Source organism: Colius striatus, chromosome 26 (assembly GCF_028858725.1).
Source record: "Colius striatus isolate bColStr4 chromosome 26, bColStr4.1.hap1, whole genome shotgun sequence".
Taxonomy (NCBI): domain Eukaryota; kingdom Metazoa; phylum Chordata; class Aves; order Coliiformes; family Coliidae; genus Colius; species Colius striatus.
The window spans coordinates 1,915,066-1,932,883 of NC_084784.1; the positions used below are offsets into that span (position 1 = coordinate 1,915,066).

The following is a 17,818-nucleotide window of genomic DNA, read 5'->3' on the forward strand; positions in this document are numbered from 1 at the left end:
GGCGGAGCCGGTGCCGGGCGGCGGCGCAGGTGCTCGCGGCCCCGCGTGATGTCAGCGCCGCCCCCGCCCCCTCCCCGCGCCGCGCCGCGCCATTTAAAGCGGCCGCGCTGCCTTCCCCGGGCAGGGGGCTCGAGCTGTCCCCCCGCCGCCCCCCGCCGCAGCAGCGCGGCCGCGCGATGCCGTCCCGGCCTGCAGCCCCCCCCTGCGCCCCCCGCGGTTCGGCCCGGCCGCGGCGCTCTGGGGAGGGGAGCGGAGGGTGGCGCTGCCCGCGGGGCCGGTGCCGCAGCCCCGCAGCGGGGAGGGCCGGGCCGGCGCGGCCCCCCGGGACCCCGCGGACAAAGCGGCAGCTGTCGGGGCGGGGGCGGCCCCGCGGCGGCCCTTTGTGCCGCAGAATGGTGGAGCTGGAACGGGGGCAGGGAGGAAGCAGCGGGGGGAAAACACACGGGGCTGGGACCAACGCGACCCGTTCCTCCCCCCACGCCAGTAGCCCCCCTCCCTCCCCATAAACAGCTGTACCCCACGCATGGGGGTCCCTCCCGTCACCTCCCCCAGGGCGAGGGGCCCTGTGCAGCTGAACCCCATCCTGCAGCCTCCCCCTGCACCAACACCCCAGCAGAGGCTGAGCCCCCCACCCCCAGGGGCACCCAACCCCCCCATCCCACATGTGGGGGGGCTCCCCCCCAGGCCTCAAACGCGGGAGCTGCAGCAGCACACGACCCTCCGGGGGGTGTTTCACCCACGTTTTTATTGGAAATGTTAAATAGGGGGGGTCTGGCCCCAGGCAGAGCCGGGAGAGGGGCGTGGGGGGCTGGGGGAAGGAGCCCCTCCCTCAGGCGTGCTCTTCAGCCAACTTCTCCGCCTTGGCCACCGCCTCCTCGATGGGCCCCACCATGTAGAAGGCCTGTTCCGGGAGGTGGTCGTACTCCCCTGCAGGGGTGGAAGGACGGGGGAGGGTCAGTACGGAGGGGGGGGAGGAGATGCCCAGCTCCTCCTCCAACCCCGGCTTGGGGACGACCCCTTCCTCTCCCAGGGCCACCTCACCTGCCAGGATCTGCTTGAAGCCCTTGATGGTCTCCTTCAGAGGCACCAGTTTGCCCATGTGGCCGGTGAAAACCTCAGCCACCTGGAAGGGCTGAGACAAGAAGCGCTGGATCTTACGGGCACGGGCCACGGTCAGCTTGTCCTCCTCTGACAGCTCATCCATGCCCAGGATGGCAATGATGTCCTGCAGGGACTTGTAATCCTGCGGGGAAAGGCTGCAGGTGAGGGGCTGGCACTGGGGAAAGGGAGGGTCTTTGTGCCCTCATCCCCTCCATGCCCGTGGGAGGGGCTTCAGCCCACCTGCAGGATCTTCTGCACGCCCCGAGCCACGTCGTAGTGCTCTGGGCCCACGATGTTGGGATCCATGATGCGGGACGTGGAGTCCAGGGGGTCCACGGCTGGGTAGATGCCCAGCTCGGCGATGGCACGGGACAGCACGGTGGTGGCATCCAAATGGGCGAAGGTGGTGGCGGGGGCAGGGTCGGTCAAGTCGTCAGCAGGCACGTAGATGGCCTGGGGAGGGAAGGAAGGGGGAGGGGATGGTGGGCTGGAGGTGGCCACCCCGGAGGGGGGCGATTGGTGGTGATGGTGGTCCCGCACTGACCTGCACGGAGGTGATGGAGCCCTTGCGGGTGGTGGTGATCCTCTCCTGCATGGTGCCCATGTCTGTGGCCAGCGTGGGCTGGTAGCCCACAGCAGACGGGATCCTGCCCAGCAGGGCTGACACCTGGCAGGGAGCAGAGGAGTGGTGAGAGGCTCAGCCCAGCCCAGCCCCCCGCAGCCCCCCAGCCCTGTGCCCACCTCCGAGCCCGCCTGGGTGAAGCGGAAGATGTTGTCGATGAAGAGCAGCACGTCCTGACCCTCCTGGTCCCTGAAGTACTCGGCCACCGTCAGCCCTGTCAGGGCCACCCTGGCGCGGGCACCCGGCGGCTCGTTCATCTGCCCGTAGACCAGAGCGACCTGTGGGCGGGACACGGGGTGACACTCGGCTCCCTGCGCCCCCCAGTCCACCCAAAGCCCCTCCCTCTCCCCCTCGGGAGACCTTAGAAGTGGCATCTTTCAGGTTGATGACCCCAGACTCGATCATCTCGTGGTACAGGTCGTTGCCCTCGCGGGTTCGCTCCCCGACACCCGCAAACACCGAGTAGCCGCCGTGGGCTTTGGCCACGTTGTTGATGAGCTCCATGATCAGCACAGTCTTCCCCACACCAGCACCTCCAAACAAACCTGGCGGGGGGGTAGAGGAGTCCTGCTGAAGCTCCAAAGCCCACCTGGCTCCTCTGCATCTCCCTTCACCCCCTTTTCCTCCTCAGATTACTGAACGTTGCTTCAGAAAGCTCAGAAGAACGAAAGTCAAGTTGTTCCTCATCACTGAAGGAAAGTGCTGCAGAGCACGAACCCCCCCAAAACCCCTCACCCCAGCACCCCAACACCTTCCCCCGGGGCACAACGCACCGATCTTGCCTCCCTTGGCATAAGGAGCCAACAGATCCACCACCTTGATCCCTGTCACCAGGATCTCCTGCTCAACGCTCATCTCCACGAACTCCGGGGCCTCGGCGTGGATGGCAGCGAACCTGCGGCGGGAGGAAGAGGAGGAGGGGGCTGAGTGGCTCAACTGAGACTCCCCCCACCCCATCCACACCCCTGTGAGTGCCCCCAGCTGCTCACTGCTTGGTGCTGATGGGGCCTCTCTCATCGATGGGCTCCCCGATGACGTTCATGATCCTGCCCAGGGTCTCGGGGCCCACGGGGATGCGGATGGGAGCCCCCGAGTCCAGCACCTTCTGCCCTCTCACCAGCCCCTCCGTGCCATCCATGGCGATGGTCCTCACCGTGTTCTCTCCTGCCAAAGCCCCAGGAGCAGTGTCATGGCATCGCCTCTGTGGTGTGTTTAGCCCTGGCTGGGTGGTGCCCACCAAATCCTTCTATCCCTCCCCCTCCTCAACTGCACAGGGGAGATGGAAACGTAACAAGAGGTTTGTGAGTTAAAGACAAAGGAGATCCCTCAGCAGTCCTGGGCAAAACTGACTGAGCTTGGGGAGAGAAGGCTATGATTAATTAATGAACCATCAGAACAGGGAGATGAGACGTAAAACCGAATCTTAAAGCACCTGCAGCTTCTTGCCCTTCTCCAGTATGTTAATCACAGAGTTGTTACCTCGGTCACTAATTGGCCAGGCCTTGGGTCCATCTTAAGAGCTGAGTGGCATCAGCCCTGACAGCTCCAGGGGAAGCTTCTGGCAGCTTGTTGTTTAAAGAAGCCACCCCTGGCCCAGGCAAAACCACCAGAGGCCTCGAGCTGCCCCTGGGCACAGCTGCTGGCGGCTTCCCCAGGCCCTGACAAGGGAGCAGGCTGCTGGCAGGAAAGACCCAGGGATAAAATAACACAGAGAAAAAAAACCCATCCCTGCAGGCCACAGCCCTCTGGCAGCCATTTTCCTCCTCCTCAGATTGAAATCCTTGGCTTCAGCAAGCTCAGGAGAACGAAAGTCACGGAGATGCATCATCAGAGGAGGAACCTTCCCAGCCCTCTGCAGCCCCCTCTGCGGCAAACACTCACCCAGGTGCTGAGCCACCTCCAGCACTAGCCGGGTCTCCCTGCCCTGCACCTCGAGGGCGTTGAGGATGGGGGGCAGCCCCTCGTCGAACTGCACGTCCACCACGGCCCCGATGACGGCCACGATGCGGCCCGTGGTGGCGCCGGCCTTGGTGGCTGGAGCTGCCTGCGCTGCATAGTCCCGGCCTGGCCCGGGCCAAGAGGGACGAGTCAAGGTCGGGTGAGGAAGGGGCAGCTCCGGCCTCGGGGGGGTGGAACTGGGGGTCCCTTGGGATGTGCCCGAGACACACACAGAGCCACCACAACCCCCTGAACACCCCTCGGGGTGCCCAAAGCTCCAGCATCTCCCTTGGGGTGTGCACAACCCCCTGAACGCCCCTCACCACGCCCAGAGCCCCTGCAGCTCCCTCAGGGTGCCGAGGACCCCCTGAACGCCCCTTGGTGTCCCCGCACCCCCTCCGGTGCTCCCAGAGCCCCCTCAAGCCCCCGGTGCCCCCAGACTCCTCACACCCCCGCCAGTGCCCCCAGGACCCCCCCTGGTCCCCCCAGAGCCCTCACAACCCCTTCAGACTCCTCACACCCCCCCCAATGACCCCAGGACCCCCCCTGGTCCCCCCAGAGCCCTCACAACCCCCTCAGTGCCCTCAGTCTCCTCACACCCCCGCCAGTGCCCCAGGACCCCCCCTGGTCCCCCCAGAGCCCTCACAACCCCTTCAGACTCCTCACACCCCCCCCAATGACCCCAGGACCCCCCCTGGTCCCCCCAGAGCCCTCACAACCCCCTCAGTGCCCTCAGTCTCCTCACACCCCCCCAGTGCCCCCCGCATCCCCCGCGGTGCCCCCAGAGCCCCCGCACGCCGTATCCCCGAGACACCCCACCCTGCCTCCCCTTTCCCCCCGCCGCAATGCGGCAGCCCTGACCCTGACCGTGGCCGTCTGGCACAGCTCATCCCGTCCCGTCCCGTCCTGTCCCGGTAACGGGGCCTCATAACGGCCCGCGCCCCCCTCCCGCCCGCGCAGGCCCCAAGGTGACCCCGCGGCCGCCCCGCACTCACGCGGGCCGGCGGCGGCGGCAGCGGCTGGGGCAGCCCCGCGGCTGAGGAGCAGCGGGAGGAGGTCGCGGCCCGAGCCGGCCACACGGCAGAGCAGCGGCCGGGCGGCGGCGGCGGCGGCGGCGGCCGAGCAGCGACCCGCGAGCCCCAACATGGCGGCGCCGACTGCGCCCCGCGCGCCGCCCGCCCCTCACGGCCCTCGGCGGGGCGGGGCCTCCGCGCGCCTCAGCCCATCGCCCATTGGCCACCGCGCCGCCGCGCGCCTCCGCCTCCCGCCTCCCATTGGCTGGATTACGCTGGGCGCTCGCCTTGCGCCTCGCGGCCATTGGGCCTCTGCGATGTCCGTCATAGAAAAGCCACGCATTGATAGGGCGATGGGCGGAAAGGGGCGGGGCGCCTGCGCAGGGAGCCGGAAGCGGCTGCGCACGTGGCCCGCGCTTGTCCTTGGGGCGGGCGCCGTGACCGCGCGGCCGCGTCCCGCCGCGACCCCCCCAGAGCGGCCCCGGGACGCACCCGCGGCCGGGCCGCAGGCAAGCCCGACGGCCACGAACCGCCCGCGGCGCGGGGACAAGCCCCGAGGCTCAGAACCGCCGCAACACCCCCCAGCCCGGTCGGCTCCCGAAGGCCGGGCGGCCGCGGGGCGCGGGGCCGGGCGCGGGGGCAGCGGCGGGGGCAGAAGCACAGCCACGGAGTCTTCAACAGTTTATTAAAAAGAATGTAGACATTAAAAAAATCCCCCCCCCGCTGCTTCTTCAACACAAATTGAGGTTCGGTTCGTCTCAGCCCGCTCCGAAGCCGCCGCCGCCTTCCCCCCCCCGTCCCTTCCCTTCCCCCGCTCAGGGCTCTGCCACGCGCTTCCTTCCACCCCCTACAGTGCAAATAGGATTTGGTCTAAAGGGAACAGCTCGAAAAGCAACAACGTCCAGGAGCCCGGGCTCGAAAAGCCCCCCTCGGGGAAGAAGGAAAGCTGCGGGGTCAGCGTTGCCAGGGCCGGGAGGGGGAGGAAGGATGGAGGGGGGGGGGGTGGTAGTGAGGGAAAAACACCAAAACCAGGAGAATTGTTTCCTTTTCAATACAAACTTTAGTGGAACAAGACCTGAAGCCAACCCCAGCAGCACACCTGCCCAATTTAGGGGGGGGAAGGGGGAGCCAATGCCAACAAGCTTTTTGTTTTCAGCCACTTTTGTTCCCGGTATAAATGGACAATTTCAGGCCACAGAAAGGCGGGGGAGGGGAACCCACCACCCCCCACGACTCTTAATTGCTCTTTTTCTCCCTTGGTGTGAACTCAAGATCCTCCCCCCTTGTAATTCCATCTGCTCCGAGGCTCTGGAAACGTTATTGCAACTGCTCTCAGTCACTTGCCTACAGCTGGAGGTGAGGGGGGGCGGTGGGGGGGGTGGGGGGGGTTTTTGGAAGGCTGGAATACGGTTCATGCATCACGTTATTGCCCCTCGTGGCTTGAGAGCGCCCCGTGCAATGGTCACACAACTAACCATAACCATCAGTGAAGCCATTGAAAATGGACTGGAAAATAATGGGTTAAAGGATGTAGGATCTCCCTTTGAAGGCTATCAACTCAGGAATTCTTATCTCAATTATGAAATGTTGTGATGAACTTCTTTCCCCAAACCCTGAAGACGAGAAGTTTTCCTTTACTCCAGATCTGGCATTTCTAAAGAGAAAGAGAAGAGCATTAGTGGCACCTTCACAGAGCCCTCACTTAGAGACTCACAAGGGCTGGGAGGGAGCTGGGAAGCTCAGCCAGTGCAGCCCCCTGCCAGAGCAGCAGCACCCAGAGCAGGGCACACAGGGACTCATCCAGCTGGGGTTGGGATGTCTCCAGAGCAGGAGCCTCCACAGCCCATCTGGGCAGCCCCTGCCAGTGCTCCCTCACCTCAGCAGGGAACAAATTCTGCCTTGTGTGTCTTTGGAACCTCTGATGTTGCAGCTTGTGCCTGTTGCCCCTTGTCCTGTCACTGGCCATCCCTGAGCACAGCCTGGCTCCAGCCTCCTGCCACTTGTGAACATGACTGAGCTCAGCCCTCAGGCTCCTCTTCTCCAGGCTGCAGAGCCCCAGCTCCCTCAGCCTTTCAGCACAAGGCAGATGCTCCACTCCAGCATCTCTGTGCCCTGTGCTGAGCTCTCTCCAGCAGCTCCCTGTCCTTCTGCAGCTGAGGGGCCCAGAGCTGGACACAATATCCCAGATGTGCTCTCAGCAGGGCAGAGCAGAGAGGAAGGAGAACCTCTGTCAACCTCCTGCCCACACAGTTTCTTTTGTTGCTGTTTTGGGCCTAAAAAACTACCAGGAACCTCATGACATCAGCAAAAGGATCCAGCCCTCAAGCAGGAAGGGCACAGAGCAAGTTAAGAGAGGATCTGTGTACAGCCAGAGCACAGGAACCTCCTCGAGCAGTGTCAGCACCACACACTCCGCTGTTCTAAAGCCAAAGCTCCCTGGGCCTACAGCCAGCTGGGAAGGTCAAACTGGTATTTGATGCTCGTGTGGAAAGGCTTTCACTGGATTATACCACCCTGCACTGCTCAGGCATGAGCTCACAGGCAGGACAGAGCTGTCCCTGGCTCTGCTCAAGGCTCCCACTCAGTGAGGAGCGTTGTTCCTCACATGTGTGCAAACAAACGTGGCCACCAACTTACTTTCATCATCACTGTCTGGTGAGTCCTGCAAAGGAGAAGAAACATGAATTGAAGTGACTACATGGAAGGCACCTCCCTCTCCCACCACCAGCCCTGCAAAGAAGCTGCTGCTTCCAAACCCTGCTCTGCCTTTTGAGGAATTCCAGGTCAGATCCCTGAGTGCTGGAGGCTGGAAGGGCCCTGCAGAGCTGCTCCAGCCCAGCCCCTGCTCCAGCAGCTTCCCCTGGCTCAGGGGGCACAGGAACGTGTCCAGGGGGGGTTGGGAACCTCCTGAGAAGGAGCCTCCACACCCTCCCTGGGCAGCCTGGGCCAGGGCTCCCTCAGCTCAGCACCAAAGGACTTGCTCCTCCTGGGCCAGGGGCACTTGCTGTGTCCCAGCCTGTGCCCATCACCCCTTGTCCTGCCACTGGCCACCCCAGCACAAAGCCTGGCCCCATCCATCCTCCTTTAGGGACTCAGCAGCATTGAGAAGGGTCCCTGAGCTCAGGCTTCTGTTCCCCAGGCTGAACAGCCCCAGGGCTGCAGCCTTTCCTCCTCACACACATGTTCCATCCCTCAGCATCTTGCTGGCCCTGCCCTGGCCTCTCTGCAGCACTTCCCTGTCTCTCTGCAGCTGGGGAGCCCAGCACTGGCCCCAGGACTCCAGCTGAGCTCTCCCCAGCTCTGGCAGAGCAGAGGGGCAGCACAACCTCCCTGGCCCTGCTGCCCACACTCTGGTCCTCCCCAGGACCCACTCACTTTGACCTTGCTGCCCTGCAGTGATCAGTGGAGGGATGTCACTGCATCTGCCTGGGCACTGACACATGTTTTGTCCAAAGTCTGGTGCCATTTCAGCTTTTGCAAGTGCTGAAGAGTGAGTGGAAGTTTGATCTGGGTGATGAATGTGCAGGGTGCTGAACCAGCCCTGCACGTATTTCCCTGCAAACAAGGTACTTACATCATCTGCCCCATCTACTTCTGGCAAGTCTACATCATCCTCTCCACCCATGTTGTTCATCATCTGTGCCAGGAGAGACAATGGCCACGTTAAAAGGGTGAAACCAACCCTACAGCAACCCAGGGAGTGCTGCAGACATCTAAAAATAGCTTCAAACTCTTACAACCACGGGTTGTTTTGACAAATCAACTGCACCTACACAGCAATCAGGAGGTGAGCATGTCAAAAGAAGGGGGAATTAAGTGCTCTGCAAATCCAGTAGTGCCTGGAGTTAGAGCTGGTGTCTAAGAGGGGACAGGTTCATGTGGTATCTGATAGCAAACACAGCCTGGTCACCTCTCTGCTGTGGGTTAAACTGGCAAAGGCTGGGGCTTGGTAAAGGGCAGTGGCCAGGGAAGCAGCAGCAGGGGGGAGGCTGAGGAAGACAATGTCTTCAGGGAAGACAGTCCCTGCCTGCCTATAAACAGCCTGGAGTCACAGAGTGTTGGGGGTTGGAGGGGACTTGCAGAGCTGCTCCAGCCTCAGCCCCTGCTCCAGCAGCTTCCCCTGGCTCAGGGGGCACAGGAATGTGTCCCACCCTGTGCCCATCACCCCTTGTCCTGCCACTGGCCACCCCAGCAAGGAAATGTCACCTCAGTCTCCTGACACCCTTTGTCAGACTCACAGCATGGTGGGGGCTGGAAGGGACCTTTAGAGCTCATCCAGTGCAACCCCCTGCAGAAGCAGCTCCCACCTAGATCGGGTCACACAGGAATGTGTCCAGGGGGGTCTTGAAGAGCTCCAAGGAAGGAGCCTCCACACCCTCCCTGGGCAGCCTGGTACTTCTTAAGTATTAACAAGGTGCCCCTGAGCTCAGGCTTCTGTTCCCCAGGCTCAACAGCCCCAGGGCTGCAGCCTTTCCTCCTCACACACATGTTCCATCCCTCAGCATCTTGCTGGCCCTGCCCTGGCCTCTCTGCAGCACTTCCCTGTCTCTCTGCAGCTGGGGAGCCCAGCACTGGCCCCAGGACTCCAGCTGAGGCTTCCCCAGCTCTGGCAGAGCAGAGGGGCAGCACAACCTCCCTGGCCCTGCTGCCCACACTCTCTTCATGCCCCCCAGGCTGCCATTGGCTCCTTGCCCACCAGCCCACGGTGCTGCCCCACGTTCCCTTTGCTGCCCCCCAGCACTGCCAGGATCCTGGACTCCAGCCCTCCAGGTAACACAAACGTTCCCATACCTCAGAAAAGCGATCAAAGTTGGACATGTCTTCATCTGAGTCATCTTCCCAGTCTTTCCAGTTGTTGAAGTCCACACTGAGCCAGTTGAGCTGCACATCAAACAAGTTACTTAAGGACATTCACGTGACAAGTTGGTACTGGCAGAAAAGGATGGTTTGTTAAGAGCTGCTTGTCCTGCTCAGAAACACAGCTCAGTAGCTGCTACATCCTTCAAATGTGACCCAAACATTAAGCAAAATACACCCCTAGGTAATAAACAAGTGAACTGGGAACCAGAGGAGGCAACAGGCAACTCCCCTCCCCCAGAGACAAACCCACCTTCGCCCTCTCTTTCGTTAACCTGGGCCATGCCTGACCAGACTCTCCTTTTCGTAAACAACACAAGATAGATCTGTCTGTTCTTTTATGCTTTGACTCCTGCAAAGAGAAAGAGCAAATCTCTGTGAACAGAATCATCACAAAGCTCAGTGGGAACTGCTTCTACTAAATTCATTTGGCTGGAGCTATCAAGTCAACTCCTAGTTCTGAAAAACCCCATCCAGGGATGATGTGAGTTTAAGCACATCCTTACAAGCCAAGGCAGAATTTACTTCCCTCCCTCCTCTCCCCAAGCTGCCTAAAGAAGGGCTTTGGTGGTTTTCAGGAGGATACTTACATTTGGATCAATATTATTAAAAAGATCAATTTCATTTAAATGTTTAAAGTTATCACTTCCTCCGAGACAACTGCAAAGAGAAGAAAAACACTCTCAGGGTGTTTTGTGCTTTAAACACAAGAATAAGTCATAGAATCACACAGTGGTGGGGGGTGGGAAGGGTCCTGCAGAGCTGCTCCAGCCCCAGCCCCTGCTCCAGCAGCTTCCCCTGGCTCAGGGGGCACAGGAACGTGTCCAGGGGGGGTTGGGAACCTCCTGAGAAGGAGCCTCCACACCCTCCCTGGGCAGCCTGGGCCAGGGCTCCCTCAGCCTTACAGTAAAGTAGTTTTTCCTTGTAGATTTACAGAGTGATGGGGATTGGAGGGGAACCTCTAAAGACCATCCAGTCCAACCCCCCTGCTCAAGCAGGTACACCTCAATCAGGCCACACAGGAACATGCCCAGGTGGGGTTGGGAACCTCCAAGAAGGAGCCTCCACACCCTCCCTGGGCAGCCTGGGACAGGCCTCCCTGAGTTCAGCACCAAAGGACTTGCTCCTCCTGGGCCAGGGCTCCCCCAGCTCACACTGAAATGGCTTTTTCTTATGTTTCAATGGAACCTTTTGTGTTCCAGCTTCATCCCATCACCCCTTGTCCACGAACACCATTTGTCACCTCAGCAGCACCAGCACAGCCTTTAGACACCCTCAACCCCTCCCCCTCCTCGTGCCTTCCAGCCCCACCATGGCCCCAAGAAACTCACCTGAAGGTAAGTTTGGATTTCTCAAAATTTACATTCACATCTTTACTGTCTTCGACACAGAACTCGATGAAGACGTAGTCCCTCCGGTCGTACCACTTTGCAGAGGCTGGCTGCCTGTAACAGAGCATGTTGAGGCCTTCAGACCACACAAGCAGGGAGTTATCATGGTTGTTAAAGCCCCTGAAGCTGCTGCAGTCCCAGCCCTGCCCTCACCCTGCACAGCCCAGCACTGACCCCTCAGCACCTCACCCCATGGCTTTGGGGTCCCTCCAGGGCTGGGCACTGCCCCAGCTCCCTGGGCAGCCTGGCACAGGGCTCACACCCCTCTCAGGGAAACAGTTCTGCCTCAGCTCCAGCCTCAACCTCCCCTGGGCCAACTCCAGCCCCTCTCCTCTTGTCCTGTCCCTCAGGAGCAGAGACTGACCCCCAGCTCACTGCAGCCTCCTTCCCTCAGCCCCTCCCCAGCACCCTCATGCTCCAGCCCCTCAATGTCCTTTTTGTAGTGAGAACCCCAAAGCTGAACCCAGAAACTGAGCTTTCTCTCTTTCATGGCTACTGCAAGGATGTTCAAACTGGCCCTTCCAGGCTGCCAGGGAACAGCATCACCTTCCCTCAGCCTTTTGCTCATCCACCACTTGAGCAGTTTGAACCTTTTGGTGCATTTAGAGAAGTTGAGCTAAAAGGCTTCTCCCTGCTCTGAAAAGCTGCCTTCCCAATTTGCTGTTAATCACTCCCAAAAAGTGCCTCAGGCTGGCAAAAGAGACACAAAGAATGAAGAGCTACACACTCAGTAACCCCCTAAAAAGCTCCTGGTGATGCTCCTTGATGGAGATTCCATGAGACAAAGGAACGTCCCAGCAAGTGAAACTTCTGACAAAGGTTTCAAGATGAGCCCCTACACACAGTGGCAAAGGTCCAGCCACCTCTAACAGCCACCCAGGCAGACCTCAGGAGGCTTTGGGAACCTGAAAGAGTGAAAAACCCCAGGGCATCACAATCCAGGCCACTTTGGATGTTGATGGCATTCAATACAGTCCATTCAATGAATTTGCTCTCTAGTTGGAGTGGGGAGAGGGATGAGAGCTGGGAATCACTGCTCTGACTTCTTGCTGCAACCTTCTACTTCAGCTCCCAACCTCTCTGGTATCCTTCTGGCTTTGCACAAACACCACAACAAAGCAACAGCCTGTGCAGAGCACCACAAAACCCTGCAGGGCTCTCAGCTCTCCTGTGCTCACAGTTCCACAGTGAGAACTCACCTGTGAGGCTCAAGCAGAGCCATTCTCCATCAGCTGATGCCAGCAACCCCAGCTCAGCCCTCCTCAGCTTCCAGCTCCCCACAGCAACTTCCAGTTACTCTCCTGGCAACCGAGGCCAAGCCCACACTTGCCCAGCTACGTGCTGGAGGACGCCAAGAGCTGCCTGGCACGAGCTGCTGTTGCTAAGGCACAGACCACACGCACTCCCCACACTCTGGTTGGCTTCCAGAGGTGCAGGAGCCAAGCTGAGAGCTCAGAGCTTATGGTCCCCAAAGCACAGAGCTCAGGGAACCCACTTGTGACTCCCACTGGAGTTGAGCTCTGAGCCAAACGCTCACTCACTGGGATATTTCTTGCAGTGATGATGGCTACAGGAAGCTGAAGCACATGAGGGCACGAAGGAAGCCTTGTTCTCATCTCTGCTGCCAGATTCACACCCACAGAGGTGGATGTTTGGTCTCAGTGTTGCAGCACAATGACCTGACAGACTCACAGCATCACAGAGTGCTGGGGGCTGGAAGGGCCCTGCAGAGCTGCTGCAGCCCCAGCCCCTGCTCCAGCAGCTTCCCCTGGCTCAGGGGCACAGGAACGTGTCCAGGGGGGGTTGGGAACCTCCTGAGAAGGAGCCTCCACACCCTCCCTGGGCAGCCTGGGCCAGGGCTCCCTCAGCTCAGCACCAAAGGACTTGCTCCTCCTGGGCCAGGGGCACTTGCTGTGTCCCAGCCTGTGCCCATCACCCCTTGTCCTGCCACTGGCCACCCCAGCACAAAGCCTGGCCCCATCCATCCTCCTTTAGGGACTGAGCAGCATTGAGAAGGGCCCCTGAGCTCAGGCTTCTGTTCCCCAGGCTCAACAGCCCCAGGGCTGCAGCCTTTCCTCCTCACACACATGTTCCATCCCTCAGCATCTTGCTGGCCCTGCCCTGGCCTCTCTGCAGCACTTCCCTGTCCCTCTGGAGCTGGGGAGTCCAAAATTAGAGTAACCAGCTTTCCAGAAGGTTTATTCAGGTGACCACTGCTGATTTCAGGATGGATTCTGACTCATCTGAGCATCGACTGGTTCAACTCTGGGTATCAAACCCTGACATATTTAGTGAGGTTACTCTACCAGCTCAGGGAAAGGCCAGTGCAGCTGCAGGAGTGGCCACAGCAGCCTCTCCCACTGGTTAAGGTCCCATTTAAGTGCAGGAATCATTTCATCAGAGGGCAGTGAAAGAATCTTTCACCCCTGGGAGTAAAAAAAACCCACATGGTTTCTAACACAACCTTTAGTTCCAAGCAAGCTGCCGTCCCTCTGGGTGAAAACCCAAAGCTTTCCCTCTCAGCAGCATTTTGAACAAGTGCCAAGGCATCAGCTTATTCAGGTGAAGTGCAAAGCACAGCAGCAATTTTCTTCCTCTGGTATTTTTAACCCCTTATTGGAGCTTCCTTCTGTAAGGGGGAGAAAGAGAACTGATGTGTTCTGTTCCCTCAGCGTGTCTCTGAGTTTGAGATCTGCACAGGAACCATTTCTCGTGCCACTGGCAGACAAAACTCCCACTGGGTGGAACTGGGTTTGTCCCTCAGGCATGCTGTTATCAGAACAGACATCTCAGTGTCCCTGCCCAGGATGATGCTGAGCTCCTGCTGAATAGCATCAGCACTTCCAGTGTCAATGGAGATGTCTCCAGCCTTCCCACTCCTGCAGCTTCGCTTGGGCTGTGACCTCAAGTGTCTTTGCCAAGATCAAGGGGTTTGAGGCACCAAAATGCCTCTTTGCAGCACTGATGACATTACAGAGCTGTCCTGCAGCTGAAGGAAACTCATCCAGAGCTACAGAGGAGGGGAAGAGATCAAAGGAAACTCAAAGCATCATAATTCATGTTGTTATCCTCCCTCTGCTCTGCCAGAGCTGGGGAGGCCTCAGCTGGAGTCCTGGGGCCAGTGCTGGGCTCCCCAGCTGCAGAGAGACAGGGAAGTGCTGCAGAGAGGCCAGGGCAGGGCCAGCAAGATGCTGAGGGCTGGAACATGTGTGTGAGGAGGAAAGGCTGCAGCCCTGGGGCTGTTCAGCCTGGGGAACAGAAGCCTGAGCTCAGGGGGATCTCATCAGTGCTGCTGAGTCCCTAAAGGAGGATGGATGGGGCCAGGCTTTGTGCTGGGGTGGCCAGTGGCAGGACAAGGGGTGATGGGCACAGGCTGGGACACAGCAAGTGCCCCTGGCCCAGGAGGAGCAAGTCCTTTGGTGCTGAGCTGAGGGAGCCCTGGCCCAGGCTGCCCAGGGAGGGTGTGGAGGCTCCTTCTCAGGAGGTTCCCAACCCCCCCTGGACACGTTCCTGTGCCCCCTGAGCCAGGGGAAGCTGCTGGAGCAGGGGCTGGAGCAGCTCTGCAGGGCCCTTCCAGCCCCCATACCCGTGTGATTCTGTTTCTCACACCACACATGTGCTGCTTCCCCAGACACTCAGTACTTACCACCTGGAAGGTTCCTGCTGCAGTTACAGCTACACTGGAGTTGCCTCTCCCTCTTTTTAACTGTTTTTTCCCCCCATCTATTGAGCTTCCCCTGGTCACCCACAAGTGTTTGATTCAGGACTTACCACTCCAACCAGTACCACAGGATGTGCCAACACCTCTAACCAAAGGCAGGGATGAGGGAAGCTGCAGCTCATTTGTGTTTCCTGCCTACCTGGAGATGCCTCGAGACAACTACACACAAGGAAAGCAATGAAAGTGTGCCTGTGCTCCCAGCCCTCCAGGGATGGCTCCCCCTACACCCACAGAAAGCCTTCTGTTGTCTTTCAGGCACTGACAAACACCACCAGGACTCGTTACACCCAGAGCCTGACGTTTCCCTCCTTTCTTGCTCAACCAAACCCATCCCAAGGGACCTCAGCCTTGTGCCAAACAGCACCAAGCCAAGCACGTGCTTTGGCTGTGTCCTGTCCCCATGGCCTGATGGGACTGAGATTTCTTTCAAAGGGAGAACTGAAAGATGTTCTAGCCTGTGTGGCAATAAAGCACAGCAGCCTTGGAGCAGCCCAGGGGACAAATCCCCTGTGATTCCCTTTGGGAAAGGATTCTCAGGGATGGCCAATGATGGGACAAGGGGCAACGGGCACAAGCTGCAACATCAGAGGTTCCAGAGACACACAAGGCAGGATTTGTTCCCTGCTGAGGTGAGGGAGCACTGGCAGGGGCTGCCCAGATGGGCTGTGGAGGCTCCTGCTCTGGAGACATCCCAAACCCAGCTGGATGGGTTCCTGTGCCTCCTGAGCATGAGGAACCTGCTTGAGGGGGCTGGAGGAGCTCTGGAGGTTCCTTCCCACCCCCATCCCTGTGTGTTTCTCTGGTTGCACTGGCACAGGAGGAGAAACTCCTGGCAGGGGCTGCCCAGATGGGCTGTGGAGGCTCCTGCTCTGGAGACATCCCAACCCCAGCTGGATGAGTCCCTGTGTGCCCTGCTCTGGGTGCTGCTGCTCTGGCAGCGGGGTTACACTGGATTATCCTTCTGAGGTCCCTTCCAAACCTTAACATTCTGTGATTTCTCCTGTTACACTCACTGCCACCCACGTGTCTTACAGGCTTCCTGAACAACCACAGCCACCAAGCAGCTGCCTCTTCTAGTCCCCACATTCACAAGACACTCGTGACAACAGGAGCATTGAAACAGGTTCTAGAAGCTTCCCAGCAGCAGTTTCCCACCTCACTGCCCTGGGGGCTGCCCACAGTGCCATGAGCCACAGCTCTGGAGCAGATGCCCCATCTAGAGCTTAACCACAGGCTGCTCACGTGCTCTACTCATGAGCCCAAGTCCCACATCTCGCTGCTCAGGGCGATTCAAGTTTCCAAACCCGTCCTTGTGCTTTCTTGTCCTACCAGAAGCTCATCTTTGCTTCTTAGAAAGTATATTAGGAAGGATCCATCCCCCTTCAGTGTGAGGACACTGCAAAAGTCGTTTGCTGAGCAAGGTTTTCACCCTCAGGCAGCACTAAGAGGTGTTTTACATCATTAGTTTTCCTTTCAGTTATATACCCTGAGAAAGGCTCTTTCCCCCCACCCTCCTTGTTTCTTAATGCTGGTTTCAGACTACAGACAGTGTAAGAGGGTGGCAGTGGCACTGTGCTTTCAAGGTGAAACAAAAGAGCTCCCACTTTCTCTCATCCCTCTCAGTCACACCGAGGTGAAGCAGCAGCACGAGTCTGGGGCTCGCAGCAAACGCCCCACTGAGGACAAGGCGGCAAAAAGCAGCCGGTCACGTCGGCCCTCTGATGAGGTACCGTGTTCCTCCACATCCATGTCACACCGACCTCTCTGCCAAACAAAACCCTCAGAGAAAACGCCGCTGCAGCCTCCAGCCATTGAGGGAAAGCCCTCGCAAATCCCTCCCCAGCGCCGGGCAGAGGCTCATCCTAAACAGCCTCATTTCACCCTTAAAAGCCTTCAAGCTGCAAAGTTCGGCTCCTCTTCCCTTCACTAAGGGGTACACAAGGGGGATGGAGCTCTGTCCGGGACAGCACGCAGCGGTTCGGGTCACTGAAACACTCGGTAGCGCTACGGGATCGCTATCGGAGCTCCGCGTGGCTTTGGGACACACGGAGAGCAGGTTTCTGCTTGGGATACACATGAAAAAGCTGCCCGTGGGGGGTTCCCGTGGGGCCCGGGGCTGATGGTGCTGCTCGGTGCCCCGGGCTGGCCGGTGGGACCCGGGGGGGGGCGCCCCGCGCTCGCACGTGTTTTGGAGCCTTTTCACTGTTCCTCGGCTTTTCCGCGGAGAAGGGAAAACTCGGGAGCGGATTCGCGTCTCGGCGCCTCCCGGCCGGGGGAAGGGTCTCAGCTACCGGGGATTTCCCGCAGCTCCAGCCGGTGCCGACCCAACCCGCGGGTAACGCTCAACACGCTCCGTTCCGGGAGCCCCTTTCCCCTTCGCCCGCCACGGGCCGGGCCCCGCTGAGGCCGCCTCCTCCCCCCGGCCCATTCATTTCGGGGCCCTCGCCCAGTTCGCTTCACACCGGGGCAGAAACAAGCAACCCCGGCGCCACCGATGGGCCGGGCGCCGCCGCCTCCTTCCCCCCCCCCCACCCCGGGGCGGGCGGCGGCCCGGACGGGCCTTTAACCGGGGCGAGCACCCGACGGCGCCGCGGCCAAGGTCACCAGGCATCCGCGCCTCGTCCCCTCACCCGCCCTCCCGCCACCACCGAGCGCGGGGCCGGGGCAGCGGCCGCCGGGGCCCGGCCCGGCCCGGCCGCGCCTCCGCCGCTCCCCACCCACGGGCCTCACATGGCGAATGGCGGCGGCTCCGGATGGCGCTCCTTGGGGAAGGGGAGGCCCGGCTCCGAGTGCGGCTGCGGGCGGGCGGCTGGAGGCGGCGGGCCGGGGCGGGCAGGGCCGTGGCTCCGGCGGCGAAGCGGCGGCGGGCGCTCGGGGCTCGGCGCGGCCTCGCTCCCACAATGCCCCGCGCGCACGGGCAGCGGCGGCGGCGGCGCCCAAAGCGCTGGTGACGCAGCAAAATACCCGCCGCGCGCGCCCGGCGCCGCGCATGCGCGTCCCGCCGCGCCGCCCCCTGCACCGCGCATGCGCGTCCCACCGACCCGCGCCTCCGCCCGGCGCCACTCCTCAGCTCTGCGCATGCGCGTCCCACCGCGCCCGCCTCAGCCCCGCGTATGCGCGTCCCTCCGCACCGCCCCCTGAACCGCGCATGCGCGTCCCACCGAGCCAGCCTCAG

At 60.4% G+C, this 17,818-nt stretch overlaps 2 protein-coding genes and 2 non-coding genes across 5 annotated transcripts; all 4 read right to left on the minus strand.

Annotated features, from left to right (window-relative positions):
• Window positions 1-726: 726 nt before the first annotated feature.
• ATP5F1B (ATP synthase F1 subunit beta) lies at window positions 727-4,822 on the minus strand. The gene is made up of 10 exons (XM_062015680.1): window positions 4,657-4,822; window positions 3,605-3,787; window positions 2,713-2,887; window positions 2,497-2,618; window positions 2,084-2,268; window positions 1,843-2,001; window positions 1,646-1,768; window positions 1,342-1,554; window positions 1,042-1,243; window positions 727-927 (listed from the first exon to the last, which is right to left on the minus strand). The coding sequence occupies exons 1-10, from the start codon at window positions 4,805-4,807 to the stop codon at window positions 830-832; spliced, it is 1,611 nt and encodes a 536-aa protein (XP_061871664.1). The 5' UTR covers window positions 4,808-4,822; the 3' UTR covers window positions 727-829.
• Window positions 2,346-2,419, minus strand: LOC133628024 (small nucleolar RNA SNORD59). Its single transcript, XR_009820484.1, has one exon. It is a non-coding gene; the product is annotated as a small nucleolar RNA SNORD59 (small nucleolar RNA).
• Window positions 3,486-3,560, minus strand: LOC133628025 (small nucleolar RNA SNORD59). Its single transcript, XR_009820485.1, has one exon. It is a non-coding gene; the product is annotated as a small nucleolar RNA SNORD59 (small nucleolar RNA).
• A 520-nt stretch (window positions 4,823-5,342) lies between the features above and the next one.
• PTGES3 (prostaglandin E synthase 3) lies at window positions 5,343-17,651 on the minus strand. Of its 2 annotated transcripts, none has more exons than XM_062015430.1 (8): window positions 17,374-17,651; window positions 10,863-10,976; window positions 10,122-10,191; window positions 9,785-9,883; window positions 9,466-9,555; window positions 8,249-8,311; window positions 7,312-7,336; window positions 5,343-6,328 (listed from the first exon to the last, which is right to left on the minus strand). In XM_062015430.1, coding segments are annotated over exons 1-8 (483 nt in total). In that variant the 5' UTR covers window positions 17,376-17,651; the 3' UTR covers window positions 5,343-6,308. The 2 variants fall into 2 exon arrangements, with proteins under 2 accessions (XP_061871414.1, XP_061871413.1); XM_062015429.1 differs by lacking the exon at window positions 17,374-17,651 and adding an exon at window positions 12,122-12,618.
• Between the last annotated feature and the right edge of the window lie 167 nt (window positions 17,652-17,818).

Excerpts from the sequence above, each read along its gene's own strand:
- ATP5F1B (XM_062015680.1), bottom strand. The coding sequence starts at position 4,807 with ATGTTGGGGCTCGCGGGTCGCTGCTCGGCCGCCGCCGCCGCCGCCGCC. Across the intron at positions 2,002-2,083 it reads TGAAAGATGCCACTTCTAAG|GTCGCTCTGGTCTACGGGCA; the intron begins GTCTCCCGAGGG and ends TCCCGCCCACAG. Across the intron at positions 1,244-1,341 it reads GCGTGCAGAAGATCCTGCAG|GATTACAAGTCCCTGCAGGA; the intron begins GTGGGCTGAAGC and ends CTTTCCCCGCAG.
- PTGES3 (XM_062015429.1), bottom strand. The coding sequence starts at position 12,144 with ATGGCTCTGCTTGAGCCTCACAG. Across the intron at positions 10,192-10,862 it reads AAATCCAAACTTACCTTCAG|TTGTCTCGGAGGAAGTGATA; the intron begins GTGAGTTTCTTG and ends TTCTCTTTGCAG. Across the intron at positions 9,556-9,784 it reads TAACGAAAGAGAGGGCGAAG|CTCAACTGGCTCAGTGTGGA; the intron begins GTGGGTTTGTCT and ends TTTGATGTGCAG.